This window comes from Ictidomys tridecemlineatus, chromosome X, assembly GCF_052094955.1.
Source record: "Ictidomys tridecemlineatus isolate mIctTri1 chromosome X, mIctTri1.hap1, whole genome shotgun sequence".
NCBI classification, from domain to species: Eukaryota; Metazoa; Chordata; class Mammalia; order Rodentia; family Sciuridae; genus Ictidomys; species Ictidomys tridecemlineatus.
Window position 1 is genome coordinate 61920553 of NC_135493.1, and position 18596 is coordinate 61939148.

The 18596-nt window shown below is 32.3% G+C and overlaps 1 protein-coding gene across 2 annotated transcripts in view; it reads right to left on the reverse strand.

Moving 5' to 3' along the window:
* Window positions 1-18596, reverse strand: part of LOC101958962 (connector enhancer of kinase suppressor of ras 2) — a 457679-nt gene that overhangs the window by 329312 nt on the left and 109771 nt on the right. For both annotated transcript variants that reach the window (XM_078034585.1, XM_040282705.2), the window contains 2 exons: window positions 16487-16650; window positions 10124-10162 (listed from right to left, as the gene is read on the reverse strand). In XM_078034585.1, coding sequence (XP_077890711.1) covers window positions 10124-10141 — 18 coding nt within the window. In that variant the 5' untranslated portion in view covers window positions 10142-10162; window positions 16487-16650. The remainder of the gene's footprint in view (window positions 1-10123; window positions 10163-16486; window positions 16651-18596) is intronic.

An 18596-nucleotide genomic window follows, 5' to 3' on the forward strand; every position in this document is an offset into this window, starting at 1 on the left:
GAAATAACTGTACTGAAGAAGTTGAACAACAACTGAATTAAGGTAATGGAATAAACCTAGTATTTTAAAAGTAAGAGTTCAGCCTTATAATTTTTCAAGTCTATTCATGATGGAGTGCTTTTTGGAAATTATGTGACGATGAAAGTTTTAATATGGTTACACATTGGCTTCCACTAACAGATCAATGGCACACATATAATATTGTAGAATGGAACCTTTGATTTCAGAGAATTTATAAATAAAGATGATCTCTATTACTAGATAATGAGTGCTCAAATGCTGTGACTAGTAGCATGGTTAAAAGACATGGGTTCCTTACTACATAATCTCTCCTTGTTTTAATTATTTGGAAAAGTGATGCTAGAAGGCAGGTGAATCCATTCATCCCTTTCAATGCCTCCTCTCCTGAGAAGAAATTCATAGAAAAGAAATAAGGGCATGTTTTAGTCAGCTTTTTCACTGCTGTGACAAAAAGAACAATTTTAAGAAGAAAAAATTTATTCGGAGGCTCATGGTTTCAGAGGTTTCAGTCCATAGATAGCCAGCTCCATTCCTCGGGGCTCAAGGTGCGGCAGAACATTATGGCATAAGTATATGAAGGAGAAAAGCAGGTCAGACTATAGCCACCAAGAAGCAGAGAGAAAGTCTAAGCTCAGTTCTCACAAAATATATACCCCAAAGGCACACTGCAATGATCCACCTCCTTCAGCCATACCCTACATGCCTACAGTCACAACTCAGTTATCTCTACCAAATGATTAACACACTGATTAGGTTAAGCTTCTCATAACCCAAACATTTAACCTCTAAGTTTTTTTGCATTGTCTCACACATGAGCTTTGTGGAGATCCTTAATGTCTAAACCATAAGAGATTACTTCATCTGAAAGGCTGTGTAGATGCTGCTCATCTTAAAATATGGTTGGGTCCTTATAAGCCCGTCAACAATTAAAAATCCTAAGTGAAAAATCCTAAGTGAAAAATCCACTTAATATACTTAATTTACTGAACTTCATTAGAATACATTTGGGAAAAATCATTTAAAACAAAGCCTACATTCAGCAAATTTCATTACATATCCAACACAAAGTTGAATATAATAGAATACAGCTATCATTTATTTACTATAATTACCATGTGGTTGTCTGGGAGATGTGGCTCTCTGCTACTACCCAGCATCATGAGAGAATATTATATGACATATTACTAGACCTGGAAAATATCAAAATTCAAAAATTTCAGTGCCATTGTTATTGAATTTGTGTTGCTTTTGCAATACTGTAGAGTCAAAACATCGCAAATAAAATCGTCATTAGTTGGGGACTGTCTATATTCTTTACAATAGCTGCTGCCTTGCACTATCCAAGCTAGAAGTATAAAGGGCAGTGAATTTGGAAGAAAAAAGTGAAGGAGGACATAAAAATCAATAGTTGGATAGATTCACAATAGGAAAGTCCAAGAATACAGAGGATAAAAGAGTATCCTAAAGAGCATTTGATGTAAAATTGGATATTTTCTATGAATGGTGAAAGCAGAATTATCATATTAAAATTCAGGTTTTGAAAATACTGAGAAGTTGAAAAATCTGAGGTACAGAAAAAGTCTTCTGAAGGAAGAATTGTATCAAGTCTAATTAATACAGTGTCTGTTGTCATGACACAGCAGGGATATTCTTGCAGATTCTGTTAGATAATGAAGATAATCACAAGCTACAGGGCCAGGAACAAGGAGGTAAAAAAAGAGCAGAAGCCCTGAAGTTACTGCCACAATCTGAAAGTATGGTAATGTAAAACTAAGTACCTACAAACTAGGACAGACTATGTTGCAAAAGGGAAGTTGCAACCTTATTAATAAAACATAGCATGGTGAACTGTGTTGTTCTCGATCAAATAATAGCACATGATCACACCTACTTAATTTCATAAGATATCACTTTAAAAATTATTTTTTAAAACTCCTAGCAAATCTGATAAAGGAAGAAAACTGCAGTTTATTAATATGTAATCATAATAGCTGACATTTTTCTTCATTAGTAGCTGACATTTAATCTTCATTAGGACTTTATGATACAGCTTTTATTAACCTCATTTGCAAATGTGGAAACTGAGGCAAAAAAGAAAATAATTTATATAAATTTTTACCACTGTGCCTGCCTGAAATATCACGTTAGAATTATAAACCTCAAAAGCTAGATTGCTTCTAGTAAGCAAAGGGAGTATGAATAAGTATTCAAATGCTAAGTGGAGATATGCACTCATCCTCCATATTTACTTTTCTTGTAACTATGTTTGTCTCCTAAAGACTTAAGGGGTAGGATTAGCCTGAAAAAAAAAGAAAGAGAAGGATGTGATGAGACTTTTTCCTTTTCTATATTTTGCCAAAATTTTTCACAGAAATGCCTGTTTCTTGCCATTGAAAACATAGTTTTCCAGTGAATACTATATTTTTTGTTGCCATTGATGATCACTATCAACTTCTCTTGGATGTATATTTCATTACTTCCTGAAATCTCTCATCCAGCTCACAATGTCATAATTCCTCCGTTTACATGATTTTCAGGTCTTCCACCTCTGTTTTTGATGAGACTTTAGCTTGCACAGTCACAACTTAGGACTAATCAGTAGGAATGGAAAATAAGATATGGAATCAAACCACAAATAAAAATCTCTTAGAGCTTGGTAAGGAATTGTGTATGGATTATTGAATTAGTAGAAATTTTAAAAGTCAAATGTAGCTTACAGTTCCAACCTGGCTACATAACGAAACACATCATAATGTAACTAGTGTTTTTGTTCAAAGAAAATCTCTTATTATCTATTGCTGACAACCCATGAGAAGTCTACTAAATACTGCAAAGATACATAAATTTATCCTTAAAATCATTGCACTACATATGATACTTCAGTAGTGGAAATTAGATATATTAACAACAGAATTCATAATTTGTGGTTTTTTTCTGTGAGATAAAATAATTTGGCTATAAATATGCATTCTACATGTAAAAAATAACTGATGACATAGGCCTAAGTGAAATTTCCTTCAAATGGAACATAACCAATTGAATATAGATTGGTAATAATAATAACAGGTGTTACTTCTTGAATTCCTACTGCATGCTAAGCACTGTACTCAAGATCTACTTATACATTTCTAACTCTGTCAATAATGGTAAAGCGATTTATTTGATTCTTATTCAGTGGATGAAGAACCTGAAGATAAGAGAAACTAAATAAATAACCTAATATTACAAATTACTGAAGTTAAGATTAAAAACCAAATGCTTGAGATACATAATGTAGAGAAGGTTTAATCTAAGAGTGATGATATAGCACTTACAATTCAAGGTGAATAATATTTCTAAGACATTCCCAGAGGGCAGATGGAACATGGTAGATATCCATCCCTTACCAACAAAAGTGTAAAAGCACAATAAAGGTCAGCGACCTCAAATCTTTCCTGTGGAATATTCTCCTATGGTAAGCAGGATAATGTCCCCCCATATCCATTTAATAATCTCCTTTGATCTGTGTAGGTGTTATGTTGCATGGCCAAGGGAATTAAGGTTATTTATGGAATTAAGGTTACTAATCAGCTGACCTTAAAATGTATAGATTATCCTGGATTATCTGGGTGAGTCAAGTACAATAACATAGGCTTTTAAATGCAAAACATGAAAGCAGAAAAGGAAGTGGTGGAGCTGTCAAAATGGATAAAAGAGTCAGGAAAACTTCAAAGAAGGAGAGAGCCAACCATTGTTGGTTTTGCAGATTAAGGAAGGCTGCCTTGAGGCAAATGTGTAAGTAGCTGAAAGTGACCTTCAGCTAACAGGGAGGAAACAGAGGCTTGATTCTTACAAGGAGTTGAATTTTTTTTTTTTTAAAAAAAAGGTAGTTGTAGATGGAGAGCATGCCTTTTATTTTATTTGTTTATATTATTGTGGTGCTAAGAATAGAACCCAGTGTCTCACACATGCTAGGCAAGCACTCTGCCACTGAGCCACAACCCAGCCCCAAGAGGTTGAATTCAATCAGAATGAACAAAAATGGATCCTCCCCTAGAACATCAAAAAGGGGAAGCAGCCCTGGAATCATCTTGATTTTAGCACACTGAGACTTGTACTAGACTTCCAAACTAAGAATAAATTAGTGTTATTGAAACCCATTATGTTTGTGGTAACTTGATAATGCTACAACAGAAACTAATACACAAGAAAATGACTATTTCAGGGTAACTATCAAGCTTGATGCCCCGCTGGGTGGGCATGGTGGCAGAGGCCTGTAATCCCAGCTGCTGGGGAGGCTGAGGCAGGAGAATTAGGAGTTCAAAGCCAACCTCAGGAAAAGCATGATACTAAGCACGTCAGTGAGACCCTGTCTCTTAATAAAATACCAAATAGGACTGAGGATGTGGCTCAGTGGTGCATTGGTCAGAAAAAAGAACAAAATTGATGCTCCTTGTCAACATCTCCATGCTCCAAAACACTCTAGCTCAAATTCCACATTACATCATTTAATTCTCTTTTAATATTTTCTATTTCTATAATATTTACTAGCTCATTCATGCTTAAATGAATTAAAAGTTTCCTAAGGAAAGATGCTATTAAAATTCCACAAGTAAGCAATACTAAAGATATCATTCAATATATATATATATATATAATCTTTACTTCAGGCAGGCTTATAGGTAGTACTTATTTTAACAACTCTTACTTTCCTACACTGAGTTCCTCTGTGTGGTTAATGATGTTTAATGTCTCAGTATACTTAATATTACCCAGGCTCACTTACTGATTCAATGAAACTATTTCATTTCCAGCAATGTGCTCTTACTAGCCTTGTTAGAGACAACTGTTAAATTGTCAGGAATTTTTAAAGCCATTTGTTAAACATCTATTACTAAAAATAAATTAACACAACTAATTAAATCATATTTTAAAAGATATAAAGGTGTAAAAACCTACCACCTTCTTTATTATTTCAACACATTTAACTGTTATTTATGTTTTTGAGTCATTTACTTCTATTGCATACATATGTTGGTATGCTATTCTACATCTTTTCCCACCTCAGTTATGTTGGTAGTTTGAAATCAGCCACAGAGGGAGTGTTTACTCTATAGAAAGCAACAAATACTACAAATCAGGTTTCTACTTATTGTTTTATTGATTATTAACAGTTATGAGTCTGTACCTATTGTATCTTGAATAGCACAAAAAGTTGAGAAAAGATCCTTCTGAATTTCAAAAACTATCATTTGATTCAACAAAGAAGTGACTCATATTATGAATGAACGAGTGAAACTGCAACAAACATTTTTTTCACATTTTTATTTTTATTTTGTTTTTAAAGAGAGAGTGAGAGAGGAGAGAGAGAAAGAGAGAGAATTTTTAATATTTATTTTTTAGTTCTCGGCGGACACAACATCTTTGTTGGTATGTGGTGCTGAGGATTGAACCCGGGCTGCACGCATGCCAGACGAGCGTGCTACCACCTGAGCCACATTCCCAGCCCACACATTTTTATTCATTAGTGTAAAAGTAATCTAACATTCATGATGAAATTCTATTCATTTGTTAATTATATAGTTAGCTATAATTCAATTAGTCAAAAATTTATTCAAAGTGTACCCCGAGAATCAATAGGTTACATGGGATTTACAATAAGGAATACTGAATATTTTATTAGTATTTGTAAATTATGTGCTACACATAGTTTTATTTTGTTATTAGTGACCATATTTATGCATAGTTGAGGGGTTCATTTTGATGTATTCATATATGGATATAATATAACTTTCTCCATTTTTTTTTTTGGGATATTGGAACTTGAACTCAGGGGCACTTGACCACTGAGCCACATCCCTGGCCCTATTTTGTATTTTATTCAGGGACAGAGTCTCACTGAGTTGCTTAGTGCCTCATTTTTGCTGAGGCTGGCTTTGAACTCATTTTTGTCCTGCTTCAGCCTCCTGAGCTGCTGGGATTACAGGTGTGTGCCACTGTACCCAGCAACTTTCTCCATTTCTTACCCCAGTACTGACCTTTTCCTTCTCCTCCTCCTTGCCTGATCCCATTGTTCTATTGTATTGGTCTTCTTTCTATTAATTCATTTTTAATTTGTGCATTATAATTATACATGTAAGTGGAATTCATTGTGGCATAGCCATCCATGCATGTAGCATAATTTTGCCAGTTTCGTTCCGCAGATCCTCTCCTTCCCCAATACTTGATTTCCTTCTACTCCACTATTCTCCCTTCTAATTTTGTGATATCACCTTTTCAAAAAAGAATCCTTATTTATTTCTAGCCTCTGTGTATAAGAGAAAATATTAGATCCTTGAATTTCTGAGTCTGGCTTATTTCACCTTAGCATGATGTTCTCCAGTTCCTTCCATTTACCAGCAAATGCTATAATATCATTATTTATGGCTGAGTAAAACTTCATTGTGTATATAAACCAAAATTACTTTATCCATTCATCTGTTGATGGACATCCACTCTGGTTCCATAACTTGGCAATTGTGAATTGTGCTGCTATAAATATTGGTAGGCATATATTATGCTGATTTAGTTATTTTGGATAAATGTAAAGGAGTGGGATAGCTGAGTCATTTAACAGTTCTTGAATTCCCTAGTCTTTTGAGAAATGTCCATACTGCTTTCCAAATTGGTTGGAATAATTTGTAGCTCCAACAGTAATATATATAAGTGTACATTTGCCCTGCATCCTCATCATGTGCTATATATCTTTAATACTAACTATATATATAATATTATGCCTGTTCATAAACATCCTTACATCATGCATGTTATTTTCCAGAAACCCACTTGGTAAACATTAACCAGCCTACCAGTACTTTTAACTTTTCATTCATTCTCATTAATTATGCCTAAAAAAACATGTAAGTAAAATGTTACTGCCATCTAAAAAAAAGGCATTAACTTTGACATGTGACAAAAGTAAAAGTGACAATGTTTTTATTTCTTCTCTGTGAGATACGGTAATAAGCGAAGCATGAGAGAAAAGGATTCTACAAAATGATCATGTAGGGGATGGGGTTGTGGCTTGGCAGCAGAGTGCTTGCTTAGCAAGTGCAAGGCCCTGGGCTAAATTCAGAGTGCCACATTTAAAAAAAAAAAAAATATATATATATATATATATATATATATATATATATATATATATATAAACTTTAAAATTCTTTATTTAGTATTGCCACAATAATTTTTCAAGATAGCCAGCCTTATTTTCTTTTCATTCTTACCACCTGTTGTTTTTGAACAGCAATAGCAAGAGGATTTGATTGACTGAAATGAAGTAGGAAAGTCAAGAATGACAAAAAAAGAAATTGGATATCTATTGTGTCCAATTACAACTAAAAATAAATATTAAAAAAATTATCATGTATGCAAAGCTAGCAATATTTTCCTTCATCTCATGAGTCATAGGATTAGGACACTACATTTCATCTTGACTTCAAAAACTCTGTCTCTGGAAATCCAAAGCATTGCAGACATCCACATTGATTCTCCAGCTAGTCTTTCATTGCATCTTTATAGGAAAGTCTATGGTGTTTTTCATCCTTTGTTTATTTCCTCAAGCTCTTCTTTTTACTTGGGATGATCTCTACTCACAAACTCCTAATTCAAGGGTCTTACTGCAAGCCTACACCTAGAGACTTGTTCATCAGTTCTGAATCCATGTAAATGTCTTCTAAAAAGAGTTACGGAATTCTTCTTGAAAAGGGACTCCCTGTGGCCTATTTTAATATCTGAAATATGATGTATGTATGATGCCCCATCCAGCAAAAAAAAAATTGTTTCTTTTTAGGTAAGAAAAAATACCATGTAGGAAGGGATAAAAAAGCATTTTGCAAACCTAAAATTATATAAGTGTGTGTGTGTGTGTGTGTGTGTGTGTACATATCTATAGCATGTGAAATATATTTTACATATTATTACTTAAGTGTTTTACAGATTACAATGTTCTAAACAAATATAAACTGTTAATATTCTTGCTTTTAGTATTGCCACAATAATTTTTCAAGATAGCCAGATTCGTTTTCTTTTCATTCTTACCACCTGTTGTTTTGGAACAGCAATAGCAAGAGTATTTGATTGCCTAAAATGAAGTAGGAAAGTTAAGAATGACAAAAAATAAATTGGACAGCTAGCATTGCAGATAGACATTATACTCATGAGGGGATTTTAATGGTAGATTTAGAAATCAGATTTTGATCTGTTAGGTAATTGTACAAGAGGATTTTTTTAAAAAAAAATCTGTAGCTGTATATGAATAGAATGCCTTCATTTTATTTGCTTATTTTTATGTGGTGCTAAGGATAGAACCCATTGCCTCAAACATGTGCGGAAAGTACTGTGCCACTGAGCTACATCCCCAGCCCTACAAGAGGATATTATGATGAGGATAATGCCAAAGAAAGATTACTCTGCCTGAACTATGTAGTACCAATTGGAGCATAGAGCCAGGAGACCATGATATAAGGGACCTAATGTGATAATGATTATGATAAAGATAATGATGATAGGGTTGGGGAGGTGGAAGTAAAAAAAAGGTGGTAAAAATTATGGAAGGAAGAAAAAGGAGGCGGAATAGAAACTGCATTAGTAGTCAAAACTCATTCAACACCATACGCAAAAATCCCTAATATTAATTATCTCAGGTAATATTTACAATAATTTTTAGCATTATTTTCATTTTTAAATAAAGGTTTTTTAACATCTGAACCATACTTTTACACAAGACCATACAGCTAGTAAGTGTTATCTGGAATATAAATCCAAGCAGGCTGTCTTTAGACCATACACTCTGCAGCATAATTTAGAGAAACATGATTTTTTGAGGTTCCCATATACCCAGGTAGTTGAATGTATTTCCAAGAACATCTTTGAATTAAAATCAAATTAACAGTCTACAACAATCAGAAGTATCTGTGTATAAAGCATTTGATAACTTCAATAATTAGTTCAAAGTAACATTTAGATAAAATTTCAGTTGGTTTACAATTGTAATATAAGTGTTTCCCATTGAAAACCTCTATAGATATTAAAATTTCATAGTAATATTATGCTGAAAGTGATTGAAAACTGTAAAGATATAAATATCCAACAATATCAGACCACAGGAGAAACTTTACATTAATCCTCAAAAGTAGTCAAATAAGCAAACTCTTCATAATCTAGCCTATGGTGAAGATATTAATCTTATTAAATGTCAATAATGATGCTTTATATTTTACAATTGTGCATTTAGATATCTAATTTAATCCCACCAAGTATGATATTGACATATGTTAAAACTCTTAAATTGTGAATTCATAGATCTAAATAATCTATACTAGGTTTATTGCCTACAAAGAAATTTACAAATGAATCTGTAAGCCTCCTTTTCACACATTCCTTCATTAGCCATATTTAATAATTCTTTTCTGTTAAGTACTGTGACTGAAAATTGATAAATCAACAATCCTTTGATGAAATATATCCACTCTTTTAGTTCCTGTCTATCTTTATTTACAAAACAAATCTTTAGTGTAATGGTAAGTTATTTATAATTCTATGGTAAATAGACATACTTCATACAAAACAAATGGAAGAACACCAGAACAATTTCTATTACTTCAAAACCTTTTTACACTAGCAAAGCCACAGAATTGTATGTTTTTGTTGAGGAAAGAAGGAACATCCTTATATATCATAACACAGAGGCACAGGCGCTCTCTCACACAGCTTGTACAGAAGATAAGCAAAGTGACAATGTATCCAACTACAATGATATCAGAAAACTTAGGGCAAAAAGGTGATAGAATTTTTATAGAAAGAGTATTAACTAGTCCTCATGCAATATGAACCAATAGTCATTCAGATGCTCCCTGGATTTTTGGTATACTGAAAAGATCTCACTTGACTTACTTTTTTCCCATATTATAAGCAGCTGTTAATAGTAGCAACCCTGAAACAACTTATTAACTACACTGTGAAACATGAAATTAAAAAGCTGAGTACATCATATTGTCATACTTAGGTCCTTAGTTTTATAAGTATTATGTTTATCTTTAATTCTTCTCAATAGATTTTGCTATTGTTGCTACTATTGCTTTCTTACCTGGTCTTCTTCTTGCATAGCTTGTTCTTCAACTTGGATCTAAATGGGGTGGAGGGGAGAGAAACAAAATGACTTATTAACAAAATATAGCCACGGAATAAGAAATAAGATTTTAATAATAAAACGTTTAGAAAACAAAGAGAAGATGAACTATGCAAGTAAGTTCTGCACAGTGTATTCCAGTTATTTTTCTGTGCAAATAATGCTTAGATGCATTAATAAATATTTAAGTAATATTATTTAACCATCTACAAATCCATGTGGCTGGATTCAAATCCAAATAACATTTCTGTAATCTCATAAAATATTTACATTCTAGAAAACTTTAAAACTACTCTAAATTAAAGAAAAAATAAAATCTTAATCAAGTTTCTCAAATCTCTGCCTTTCAAAATTACTGATCCTGCTTCTGAAATAATATGCATATGTTTTTAGTTCCCACCCCCATACACAGACAGAAAATTCACCTGAGTCTGGAGACTTGAGCCTTTGGCAATTTCATCTCTCAGAAAAGAAAACCATGATAAGAACATTTTTTATGATCCAAATTCTAACTAAGAAATAATTATTTAGAAGTGACAGAAGCTTTGGGAGAGAGTAACCAAGTCATCTTAGAGTTAGCAAGTAGTAGTGAAGGAAGGGAATGGTAGGCATAGTCAGACACATGTCTTGCTATTAATAGAATGACATTTCCAGCAGCTGTCCAAATAGTTCAAGTCCCCCATCACAACTGTACCTTACCTCAGAGTCTATAAAATTAACCAGATACAATTCTTGTATTTAAATAACTATGTATGAACTTGAGGAACTTCCTGTTTTATAGGCTGTATAAGTGATAAATTATGCAGTAAGATAGTAGCACAATTTCCCTAAATTTTCGCTAACCATACAATCTGCTATTATGGAATCAGATATCTAGTCAAACAGTTGGACAGGCAATATTTTATGCTATTAAACATCTTTAGTCTTTATATTTAACTTTAATTTCTATTAGTAGGTCTAGTAAAATGAGATTATAAAAGAAAAAACAAAAATAAAGGGTTATTTGGATTACAGGGCTTTATAATTATTTAAGGGTTTTCTCTCTTAGAGTGCTAAAGAACATCAAGATGTGAAAATGAATTTTAATTGAAAATAAGTACTGATGTTATGGTATAATTAGAATTTTCAGAATTAACAGATATGAAAAATAAGTTTCTCTGGGTGCAAAAGCTTAAGTATTCAAGCAATGAATGTGGATCAATTTTACTGTACTGATAACACAAATAATGAAAAGAAAATAGAAAAACAATACAGGTGAGATTTTGAAACATTACATAAATCACAACTGTGGTATCACAGAATGCAGACTGTATAGAGTTTACATTCATAAGCAAGCAATCTCAAATTATAAAACCATCTCTTTTATTATTATGCTATCTCACATTTATTTTCATATCTAATTACTTCTGTTTCCCACTAAAAGATCTATTTCATTCATTATAATGCTGGTTACTCAAATTTTGTCATTCATTGACATATTGCTCTGGGGTACTCAGTAACAATTTAACTGAGAAGGTTTTTTTTGTTTGTTTTTGTTTTTTTTAATCAAATCTGTTGGGAGCTATTGAAATCTAACTCCACTGTACTGGGAAAGAAAAAGGAGTGAGGGACATGTTAATGAAAAATCTGTGCATGCCAGAAAGGTTTACAAGCCTGAGTTGTCAAATAAAGACTTTTAAATTTTGTTCTTGGATAACCTTCAAAAAGCCGTTCAGTACAGGTAAATTAATTTAAAAAATGTTGAATCTTGAAACCAAGAAGTCAGTTACTATTCATTCCTTCCAACTGTTGAAGAGTAAACCATCTGCTTTGTCATCATTTAAAATCACATTCCATTCTTCTAACATAGTTACAATTTATAACCATTTGTTATAGCAACATGGGACTAGGAGGCAACTGGATATATTTTTAAAAAAGCTGTATGGTAATCTCTACATTTCATAAGGTCAAGGGAGGGAACAATAGCCTCAGTATCTGAAAATACTGTGGCTGCCTGACTGCACAGGAATTTTTTAGTGTGCTTTATGAAATTTTTCCACCATGGAAGTAAAGATAGGTATTCATTTTTCTACTCAAGAAGAATAATGAAAGAAAACAAACTTCTAAAATACCTAATTTTCCATTGCAAACTTCAAAATATAGAAAATATTACATGAAACAATAGTGGCATAATGAAAGCAACAAAGTATTTTATCTTTGTCTTAATTTCTCAGAGAAAATAAGGTAATCCACAACAAAAATTATTATCCCGTACTTTATGGCATTTTTGCACTTTTTATAAAATATGTCATATCTAAGATTTTATATTATACAGTGATGGACTCTACTTCAGATTTAAGAATGAGCTAGGTTTGAGTACAAATTCAGAAAAGAACATAGAAACAAACTAAGTTCAAATATAATAGAAAAATTCATGTCTGTATTAATATATGGAATTTTTGAAATAAATTTTTCATCATTCCTTTTATTTTTCAATTTTTGAAAATAATTCTTTGATTATTTTTCTACTATTACTTTTATAAAAATATATGATTAATTGTGAATCTTTGTAGATTAATATAAATGACACTGATAGTAATTATGATTCATCTGTGATACTTAGAGGAAATATCACAGAGTCAATGTCAATTAATTCCTTTTCTTTCTTTCAAGAAAAAAAAAGTTCCCTATTCCCCTGAGGGAGATAGGTTCTTATTGTCACAGAGCTACATTCCTACGTGTAATGGTATTAGCTTCTCGACCCTTGTCAGTTTTTGTCTTCAGAGAATTTAAATTTAGTTCAATTATATGAATTACAATTTTTATTTATACACTGATCTAATACATCAATGAACATACTTTAAGGCATATTATAATAAATTTGCTGTGTCCACACTGCCAAATGCATATAAACATGTCTACATTCATTGGGCCATAAGAATACTAGCTAAAATACCATCAGTAATCTGATATCCTTTGATACTGTTCTTGTCTGGTATTCTTCCTTATAATAAGTTCAAAGACAAGAGAAAATTCAGTACTGAAAAATGGAAGTTCAATAAAAATATTTTATACTTCATGTTTTGATGACAAATTCTTTGAATATTTCCGGATTACATAGAGTCATATAGTAAAAACAAAAGTGACTATATATAACTGATATATATATATATATATATATATATATATATATATATATATATCAGTATCTTGTCAGTAAGTGCTTCGTAATCTTTCCAGAAATAAATACCTTCTGCAAGGGATCTGAAGGTCCTACTGAGGTATTTAATAATACATGATACTACCTACTTAACCAGGGCAAGAGGAACATGGGTGAGAATTAAAATTTAACAATTCCTAACTGATTTTAAATTTTGAGTTCCTACCTGATTTTAAATATGCAAACATGCTTATTTAGCTGACTAAAACTATGCAAGCACAATAATTGTGATTGTCCATAAATCAAATTATATATTTAAGAAGGCCTTAGCACAAGTAATACATGTATGTTTGATATGGTGATTAACCCATCTGTCTCTGTTACATGTACTTCCTTTTTTAATGTACGAAAATATATTGACTTAAAGTTTACTGTCCATATATGTATGATATAAATTTTTTCCTCTCTGTTAAATTTGACCCTGGTGTCAATGCCTTCCTTGTCAGATACATATCTTTCTTAACCTCTACTGATTTCCTGGCTCCTCTGATAGCCTTTGACCCTTCTCATCCATTCTGTGCTTCACCCCTCCTAAACTTTTCTCTGCTTCCTGCTATAATTGGGCCATAAGAATACTAACTAAAAGACCAGATTTCTAGACCCAGCTCCATGGTTTATTGCATGACAATTAAGTTTTATGACTCTTAGTTTCTTCATCTATAGAATGGACATGATAACACCCACTCCTAATGTTCCATTCTTATATCTCAAAGTTGATATGAAAACTAGATAGTTATATGGGGTGTAATTTTTTTAATATTTATTTATTAGTTGGACACAATAGTTTTATTTTGTTTATTTTTATGTGGTGCTGAGGATTGAACCCAAGGCCTCCAAAGTGCTAGGCAAGCACTCTACTGCTGAGCCACAACCTCAGCCCTGGGATGTTATTTTTAAAGCAATTCCTTTATAAAAAAAAATTCAGTGGCATTACTAAGAATATTACTTCAAATTCTTGAACTTAATCATTCTTCACTTCTCCATCAATGCATTCTCCTCATGAGGAAGCATATGTACACTCTCATGGCTTTCACTATCACCTGGTATATTAATAGATCTCAAAATTATATTTTTCAATCCAATCTCTAACCCTCTAATAACACAAAAACCATATTTGAGCTTTATAAAATTGTGCTGCAGAGAATTCTGGAAAATGGATTTGTTTGTACCATAATTTCTTCTCAACCATGCTTGTAGTTCTTCATTTTATCTTTTGTGAGATATTTAATATCTGTACATATGTGTTCCATGTATCTGTTTTCTATTTGACAGTAAAATTCTGATACACTACTGTCTACTAAATATATGCTAAGAAATATAGTTATATTCTATAATTGCTGATAGATGCCATCTCATTTGGCAAATTGCACCCTTCTTGGAAGCACAAAATAATTCCCTAATAAAAATGATTGCACCCTGACCATTTTTTCTATTTCTTTTCCAGTTTATATTCTCTTAAGCATTTTTCTTCTAATGGGGTATCACTGTTACATCCTGGAAGCCCCACATATTTAGTTAATGTAGGATATAGTATTTGGCTCACTTTCAGAATTTGAATCAGAAATAGTCCTACTATCAGTTATTGCTCAAGAAGATATATAAAAACTCATCTCTATTTGACCTCTGGGGACATGTATATCTTTATAGGCTGATCTTTCAAAATGTTTCAGTGGGACAAATGCTAGAGAAGATAAACACAGTCATGAAACATTTAGAAAGTAGAGATCTTTAAAATTATTAGGCTCCTGTATATTTCAATATACTTGACAGAAGAACCAATTTTTGCTTTACAACTACTTTTTCCCTTTCATCAAAAAGAACTCCTTTAAAACACAAACACACTACTGGGGAAAGGTAACATGACACCATTGTCACAAATATCAGTATATTAGATGATCTAAGGAACTACTGAATTTCAATACCAATATATTTTAGAGAATGTTTGCTTACTTGAGAGAAGCTGATACTATTAATGTTCCCCCATCAAATATTTTAAAATGGCATTTTACTACCTAGAGAACATTTTACTATATAGGAAACAAATATGTGAGGCATAGTTTTTGTTATAAATTTATCATGAAGAAATAAAACACTGCTTAGTCTAGGTAACCTGTTATAACTGAACCCTCTATACATATAGTTATTTCATTCAGGAACTGTGCAAGGATTCTCATGATGTTGGCTAGCTAATAATATCAGTTGAATTATCAACTGCATGAAATACAAGGTTCAATTAAAATATATATATTTTCACACTGTTGTAAATAGAATATGAAGGAAAATGATAAAGATATATATAGTCTTTATTTTTTAAAGAGTATGGCATTCTTACAGAGAGAGAGGAAGGATAAAGTGCATCCAGAAAGGATAAGACATATTAGAATTTTAATATCTATTAGAAATAAAATGTTTTCAACCATGTCAAATGTAAATGTGGGGAATCAAACTTTGACATAACTAGGTGTATGGTATTATTTGATTACTGATATCATTAAATATCCTCAAAATTAGTTGAATTGGTAGATTAATTTAATATGATTGCAGTTCTTAAATCATGAAAAACCTCAAGTTTTTCACTTTTGTTAAATAGTTCTAGGTGTGACCATATATAGTATTATTATTAGTTTTTAATATAAAATGACAACTCTATTTCTAGGTTAAGATCCAAATGTCTTCAATATTGTGTCATACCTTGATAACCCCCTTTTCATTCTTTGTTTCTTTTTGAGCATCAATAGTAGATATAGCTGTCCTATTTCTTGATTTTTTTTAGGAATTTATGAACTAATTCTCTAGGATACACTGACATTTATTTCTCAGAAAAATGACTAGGCCGAATATTCTTGATTTTCCTCCAAAATGATGAGGTACATCATCCCCATGTCACAAAATGAAGCAGCAATGACTTGAGACAGAGCCAAGATTCAAATTCAGGAATGGGAGGGGCTCACTGGAAGACGTAAAAACAGTCAGAGTCCATACAGTTACATTAACCTTTGAACTGAAAAAGTAGAAAACTACAATTCAGACTGTGTAGCAGAAAGAAGCACAACTTTTTAACTTGAACTCATTTTTTGTTAACCAGAAAAACAAACAATATGCAAAGGCATCTCTCTACTTACCTTTCTACAAATATTAGCAACTGCTTTTAATAGTATATCCTGGTGATCAGTCCGAGTTATGCCAAGTTCAGTAAGTCTTTGCTGAGTGATGTTGAGTAACCTCTCCCCATTGATTTCTGCTCTTTCAAAGATTTCTCCATAAAGTAGGAAATTATAATCTAACCCTGAGAAAGAAAAGATATAGAGATGTCAAAAAATTCTTTGTAAAAATAACTACACAATTCTACTTTTTAATCAAATTTTGGTTATGGTAAATGTCTCCTTGGATATTTATGATGGATTTTATTTAACATTGTGCTTAATTTCTTCATACTTCCCTTAATAAATGACTAGATATCTGATTAATAAAGTTTTCATTCTTGTAGCCAGAAATAATTTAATCAGAATGACTTGTTAATTGTTTCTTTAATAGCTCAAATTGATACATACATAAATATGGGTCAAAACAATATATATTGACACTGTTCAAAATCCAGTTGCAGGGTTGGGGTTGTAGCTCAGTGGCAGAGTGCTTGCCTAGCATGTGTGAGGCACTGGGTTTGATCCTCAGCACCACATAAAAATAAACAGATAAAATAAAGGCATTCTGTCCATCTACAACTACAGAAAAATTAAAATCCAGTTGCAGGCTATTAATTAGTGAATGCATGCTTTATCTGGATTATATGCTTTTCTAGGAAGTTTTAATGAAATACCTTATTAAAGAAAAGGAAAAGTAACCTATAATGTCAAGATAATTTACATTTTCCCTATCTATAGTTCAAAATTCACTCACAGAGACCAAATTATTAAATGTGTACACATCATAATTTTTGATTTATTTTTATAGTCTTATTGACAGTATATTACTTTATAATGCAAGTATTTTCTGCAGTTCATAAAACAAAATGTGGAATCTTGGTATGTGAATATTGAGGAATTTTAAACCCCAAAATTGCTACTTGTATTTTCTTACTATTTTTAATTTCATATTATGCATGCATGAATGTTATGTGTAACTAAAAATATTTTTAAAAGGTCATTGAGAGACAGTAAAAAATATTTAAGAAAAGAGTAAAGGAGGGGTTGGGTTGTGGCTCAGTGGTAGAGTGCTTGCCTACCTAGCATGTGTGAGGCACTGGGTCTGATCCTCAGCACCACATAAAAATAAACAAAATAAAGAAGAGAGTAAAGGAAAGCAAAACTCCCTCGTTAAGTGAATAAATTTCAAATATAATAACTAACCAAAGATTCAAGTGTAAGTGCCATAAACCTATAAAAACAGAAATCATTCTATTGGAAATAAATAAATGTATTTATTTCATAACTGTAACTGATTAAAATTCCATGGTTATATACCACTTCAAAGTGAGAGAATCAATTTAAAACAAAAATATCATTCTTAGTATATGGCAAGATTTAAAAACTATCTGTATTTTGATATACTTTCTCAAAGAAAGAGTGGCAATGGTCAAATTACTACTATGAATGAATATTATGAACTATCAATCTTAATTTCTGTGATTTTCAAAATGATTTATATGGTATACACACCCATCTCTATGTGGCATTTCCATTGCTATCCCAAGACACATTTCCCTGAGAACTTGCTATCAAAATATCCACTTACAAGTATGAGCAACAGTCTTATTTTAAGTATCATGTGCATGAATGTATTTGTTGTGAGCCATCCATGGGCTGTGTGTGAGAGCTATGTGCATTTGAGCTTTTGAGGGGACTGGTCTGGCATTGTGAGCTGATTGGGCTGTGCAAGGCAAAAGTGCCTTTCCTCTCACTCTGCCTGTGATCCCACACAGCACCTGAGATGGGTGTGACTTGCCAAGATGTCAATCAATCTCCTGATCACAAGACATCACCAAGCAAGACTCCACCCTTCGAAACCCTACCCCTTGCCTTATTTGGGTAGAATATTCTATTGAATGTCTTCTTCCAAATAAATAGGGAGGTTTCAGGTGTATTTGCTCTCTTACCTCTTGCCTCCCTTGCTCCTCTTGCCCTCCAGTGTGTGAGCTGACCCCTGAGATCACAGAGCCATTCCTGACTCCCAAAAAAGTTATTTTGTTTGTATTTACTAATTAGTTAAGATATGCCTAATATATTTAAAATGCAA